The sequence below is a fragment of the Pholcus phalangioides genome, unplaced genomic scaffold (genome assembly GCF_987345545.1).
Source record: "Pholcus phalangioides strain wild (caught in Gottingen) unplaced genomic scaffold, Ppha-v1.0 ptg000039l_1, whole genome shotgun sequence".
In the NCBI taxonomy this organism is placed as follows: domain Eukaryota; kingdom Metazoa; phylum Arthropoda; class Arachnida; order Araneae; family Pholcidae; genus Pholcus; species Pholcus phalangioides.
The window spans coordinates 27,449,962-27,455,961 of NW_028301625.1; the positions used below are offsets into that span (position 1 = coordinate 27,449,962).

The 6,000-nt window shown below is 34.6% G+C and overlaps 1 protein-coding gene across 3 annotated transcripts in view; it reads left to right on the forward strand.

Moving 5' to 3' along the window:
- Positions 1-2,642, forward strand: part of LOC149065784 (histone-lysine N-methyltransferase 2C-like) — a 385,748-nt gene extending 383,106 nt beyond the window's left edge. For all 3 annotated transcript variants that reach the window (XM_089253606.1, XM_089253607.1, XM_089253608.1), the window contains 2 exons: positions 1,576-1,692; positions 1,777-2,642. In XM_089253606.1, coding sequence (XP_089109732.1) covers positions 1,576-1,692; positions 1,777-2,052 — 393 coding nt within the window. In that variant the 3' untranslated portion in view covers positions 2,053-2,642. The remainder of the gene's footprint in view (positions 1-1,575; positions 1,693-1,776) is intronic.
- The last annotated feature ends 3,358 nt before the right edge of the window (positions 2,643-6,000 follow it).

Sequence of the window (6,000 nt, forward strand, 5' to 3'; positions counted from 1 at the left end):
CACACGGGATAATTCATTCAAAGTTGCGAGAAGCGGATCATATTGCACATTTGGAATTCGGTAGAGAAATAACAATGAGAACCTTCTAGGAATGAAGGAAGGGTTAACCAACCATTCATCCAGGTCCATGTTGAATGTCCAGGTCCAACTGAAAAAAGATGTCAGGTCATCTGATGGCCATTACATTGTGTCTGCAATGCAAGAATGATGTAAGGTTTGCCAAAATAACACAATGTATAAATGCTACCAATGTGACAAATGGGTCCATCAAAGATGTTTTCCATCTTTTATCACAGACATTAGAAAAAAAATTGAAGTTTCTGCACACATTTTTGTGTTAGAAAAACCGATATGTGTTGTGAATTTGTAGTAGAAAATAGAAATTTTGTGTGATAAACTGCACTCCAGAAATAAACTGTACTCCAGATTCAGTCATAACAGAATGTAGGGGATACCAGTTTCTGCTTTCACTTCTCTCGAAGTGCCAGTGTTCCATTTATGTAACATCATGAAAAACAAAGAAAAAAATTTTTTTCCTCAAATTTCAAAGTTGATCTATTTTTAGGCATGTTAATAGACCTCCAATTCCAAATTTCGAAACAATAAGTGACTTTGTTCATAGTTTGGCATTTAAACAATTAACTGTAACGTAGTTGTTGCCATTGATACATAGCCTCTTGTTTGTTGCTTCCAGGCGCCATGGTATAGTGGGTATCATGTTGGGTATCACTGTTATAACAAAAAAGTCCAGCAAAGCTCATTTGGTCAGACAAGGAAAGATCAAGGAAATGCCATCAAATTTTCCTTTGTGTATCTTGTAGACAGCCTGTATATGTCATTCAAAGAAAGTGGCCATCCCAGACCTTTGATCTCACAATCACAAAATAAACATGCATTTTTATGCTACTTGCACATGACATAATCTATCTGCTGTACATAATTTAACTTGCATGTTTTAGTTTTTTTTTCAGTATTATTTCTGAACAATTTATGCAAATTTCATATTGATTGGTTCATTTTTGAACAGGTTATCAAAAGTTCTTCTTCATTTTTTTTGTGATTTGTAGAAACATTTTACTCAGTGGGAAATATTCCATATTTATTTATAGGTTTTCAATTGGTTCACTCATGCATTAAAATTTTTTTTTTCAAGTTATTCAGTTATATTTCAAAACATGAGAACATAACTACAGTAGTCTCCTTTTTTACATTCCAAGCATTATTTTCATGTAACTGGTCTTAACTGTCTTATGCAATTTTTGCTGGCAAATGCATACTAGTATTTTCTGTCATGGTCCACACTCAGTGAAAGGTGGCTTTGCAGAGTAGCTGTACATCATCACAGGATTATCTACATACTCCCAAGCCCTCATTTACTGTTAACCGAAAGGATTTTGGTACATTAATGTAATTGTCTCTTGTTTCAAAACAGAAATGCATAAATATGTATGATTTTATTATATGCTGTAGGTCGTGCATAAAATAATTATAGAGTGATGCAGCCTAAACTGCAGAATGGACAATCTGAGTGTACTACACAAGTTATTTAATTCACATTGCATTGTTTTTATACAGGGACTTGGATTGTATGCTGCAAGAGACTTAGAGAAACATACAATGGTGATAGAATATATTGGGCAGTTGATACGAAATGAAATAGCTGAGCGTAATGAAGCTATATATGATGCACAGGTCTGTAAAGCACAAGTTGTATTTTCTTTGTTTTGGGTTTTTGGTTATCATAACCTTAAAATGACTTTCTCCGTTTCATTTCAGAATCGTGGAATATATATGTTTCGTTTGGATGAAAATCGTGTTATAGATGCAACTATTTGTGGTGGACTTGCTCGGTACATCAATCACTCTTGCAATCCCAATTGTGTTGCTGAAAATGTTCAGATTGACAGAGACAATAAAATTTTAATTATTGCAAATCGTAGAATAAGCAGAGGAGAAGAGCTGTCTTATGACTATAAATTTGAAGTGGAAGACGATCAGCACAAAATACCTTGTTTGTGTAAAGCACCTAATTGTCGGAAATGGATGAACTAATGAAATCATTTTATTTTATATCATACAGACTCAGTCATATTGAATGTTCCTTCTGAATGAGTGAAGAAATGAACTAACAGTTTGCTATCATTATGTACAAAACCAGGTCATGTTTATAAATGCGAGGGAGTGTGTCATTACGACTCAGCACAATGAAATAATGCTCTTTTCATTTCATGCATGAATTGTAATTTGTTTATACAGAATGAATGCATTTGCTAGACAATTCTTTGCATGCATGAGAACTAATGAATTGGTTCTTTTGTACAGATAATGCATGTTTATATTGTACGTACCCACTGAAAAAATGTTTTAGCATTTTTGTGCAGTTAGTTTTTATTTATGAACTTCTTTACATATATAAATGTGTGTGATTTTTGGAATTTATTGAATCAATTATGTAGAATATTAATGAATTATATATATTAAATTATTGAAGTTATTAATTTTCCTTTTAATGTTGTATTTTATAATTGTAAAAGTCTATTGTACATTGGTTTTATCAAACTTCATTTGTTTCTGATCCCGCCCCCATATTGTTCAAAAAAAACAAAATTGGTGAATAAATTCTCCTGTATATTTTGTTTCAGAGCTTTTCTTTTGAATCATTAGCTTTTGTTTACCAGTGTTATTGTCATTTAAAAAAAAAAATTCCCTAACACAAACATGAGTGCATCATGTTTATTGCTAATGCATCTGCAAGTCTATATTTGACTTAACCCCTTCCCCCTCTCGTGCTCGTTGAAATGATGGATCAAGGTTTCACCCTCTATTTCTCGTGCCCATGATATTTCCGGGCTGGAGTGTTCAAAAGTAACGTACTGGAAAGATTAAAAACAATCCATTTCTTATACCCAAAAAATTTTTTATTTCTTATTTTACATACCAGATGGCAGTACCAGACTATAATGCAATTAGATGAGAGAGAGAGATGGAGCTGTACTGTTTCCTGGACGAGTATGGACTAAAATTGTATCTAGTTCAGTAGATAATGCACCCCCACGTTTTAAATTTTTGGGAAGACCAAAGGTAAATATAAATTTTGATCCAAATTCTGGTTCAAAACAAATTCATTCTCAAAATTCTCAAGTTTCTAATTCAGGAACTTCTGATTTCATTGATCAAATGAAGAGTAAAAAGAAATTTAATTCGAAACAAAAAAATGTTTTAAAGGATGATTTTTCTAATAACAGTTACGTATGTTTTGGTTGTGGTGGACGTCATGACCGTTCTAATTGTCATTTCAAATCAGAGACTTGCAGGCACTGTGGCAAGAAAGGGCATATACAAACTGTATGCCGGGCCAAGGGTATTCAGAAAATTAAGCATACACACGTAATACACATGAAATTAAAACCAAAAATTAATATTCGAATTCTGTAGTTAACTTTTCTGGTTTCAAACAAGGTATCGAGGTTTTATTGAACAACCATGCATTAAAAATGGAGATTGATTCTGGATCTCATCATTCTATAATTTCTAAAGAAACTTTTGAAACTTTGGTTGCCGCAAACCTGAGATTAGAAACACTTTTGTGAAGTTGCGGGATTTTCAAGGAAATTTAATTTCACTTCTAGGTTCATGCATAGTAGAAGTACAATTTGGGAACAAGAAAGTCCGATTACAACTGCTAATTTCAAAATGCAAATGCACAAATATTTTGGGTTTCTCGTGGTTTGAGCCTTTGGGTATTTCATTGAATGGAGTAAAAAAGATTGAATCTAATCCCGTGGATTTAGTAATTCAAAAATACAGCGAGGTTTTTGATGCTGGATTAGGTACATTTGCAAGACCTGTCGTGTCTTTACCTCTTGATCCTCAATTTCCTCCCATTCGACTCAAGGCTAGGAATGTTCCACTTGCAATGAAACCAAAAATCGAGATTGCTTTGAAAAAACTTCAGGATGAAGGAGTTATTGAACCTATTTCGGTCAAAGTGGTCAACTCCTGTTGTTCCCATTATTAAACCTTCAGGTGACGTTAGATTGTGTGGGGACTATAAGGTAACTTTGAATAAGGCCATGAATGCTCACCCCTATCCAATTCCAGCTGTTAATCAGTTATTGTCAAACCTGAACGGTGGAGGATATTACGCTAAAATAGATTTAGCTCAGGCTTACTTACAGCTTCATGTAGACGAAACATCAGCTGAGGCCCCAGACAATTGTAACTCTCAAGGGTGCTTTCAAGGTTAACAGATTGCAATATGGTGTTAATATTACTCCTGGAATTTCCCAAAATTGGATCAAAAATTTGTTTTCAAATTTGGAAGGAGTAGTTCCATATTTTGATGACGTTTTGATCAAGGCTAATTCTCTAGAGCAATTGGCATCAAGATTAGAATGCGTGCTAAAGAAACTTAAAAATGTCGGATTACGTGCTAAAAGAGAAAAATGTCTTTTTGGAGTCACTGAAGTTGAATTTTTAGGGTACTGTATCAATGCTGCGGGTATTCACCCTTCCAATTCGAAAATTGATGCAATACGTTCGACTCCCATTCCAAAAAACAACAATTGCAGGCATTTTTAGGACTGATAAATTTCTATAACAGTTTTTGTAAGGATAAGGCTACAGTTGCGGAAGTGTTGCATAGATTACTGGGTCAAAATGCACCATTAAAATGGTCAAAGATCCATGATGATGCCTTTAATTCTCTGAAAGAATTGTTAAGTTCAGATTGTGTGTTAGTACCTTTCGATGAAAAGCTTCCCATTTTGTTGTCATGCGATGCTTCACTTTTTGGAGTTGGTGCGGTTTTGAGTCACGTACTTCCTGATGGTCCAGAAGCACCAATAGCTTATGCCTTGAGAACTCTAACTACTACAGAACGGAACTATGCTCAAATCGATAAGAAAGCTTTGTGTATAGTATTTGGAGTAAAAAAGTTTCATCACTTTCTGTATGGTCACCAACCTCTCTTGGGAATTTTCAATAAAAATAAGCCCACAAGAGAGATTTTATCTCCGCGAATGCTAAGGTGGAGTTTGATTCTAAACGCATATGATTTTTCGTTAATCCATAAGCCGGGAAAGAAAATTGGTAATGTGGATGCCCTAAGCAGATTAACGAATGCAAAAACTCCCGAATCCATGGTCACTTCTCCATTAGAAGTGCTATTCATAGAAGAATTAGAAAATCCACCACTTCATGCTGTGAATATCTCAAAAATGACTATTAGAGATCCAATACTTTCTAGAGTGTTGAACTGGGTACTAAAAGGTTGGCCTGTTGAGATGAAAAATTCGCAGTTCCGAACTTATTTCATAAAAAGGAATGAACTATCAGTGCATAAGAATTGCTTATTATAGGAAATAGAGTAATTATTCCAGTGCCAGGTCGATCTCGAGTTTTAAGTGAATTGCATGTCGCGCATCCAGGCGTTGAACGCATGAAAGCTCTTGCAAGATCGTTCGTATGGTGGCCAGGCATGGATGCTGATATTGAGAATTACGTAAGAAGATGTACGAACTGTCAACGAATATTTTTCCACAATAATAAAACTTAATTACATGTTTTGGTCATAGTTTTCACGATCGTGAGTGAAATTACAGGGACGTCCGAGAAATAGTTTTCGATATTTTAATATTTTTGTGAATTCTCTCCAGTTAGAAATTAGGACAGAAATATATGACATTTTCATTTCTACCCTTTTACAGTAGTGTAGCACTGCTTTACTTTATGAAAATCATTTTTTACGTCACAGGATAACAAACCAATAAAAATATTCCCTCTTTACAATTAATTACCTCTTATCAGTAGAAAAAATGCTACGGGGTGCAGAGCGCTGCAAGATAGTGAAATTCGTGAAATTTTGCTATTGCATGGCACCAGGGTTTCTAAAACGTATATAGCAAATAAAATTGGACGTTCTGGATGTGCCGTCACAAATGTTTTAAACCGTGGAATATGTGGCTTTGTAAAAAAACGATCTGGGCGCACCCCATGCTT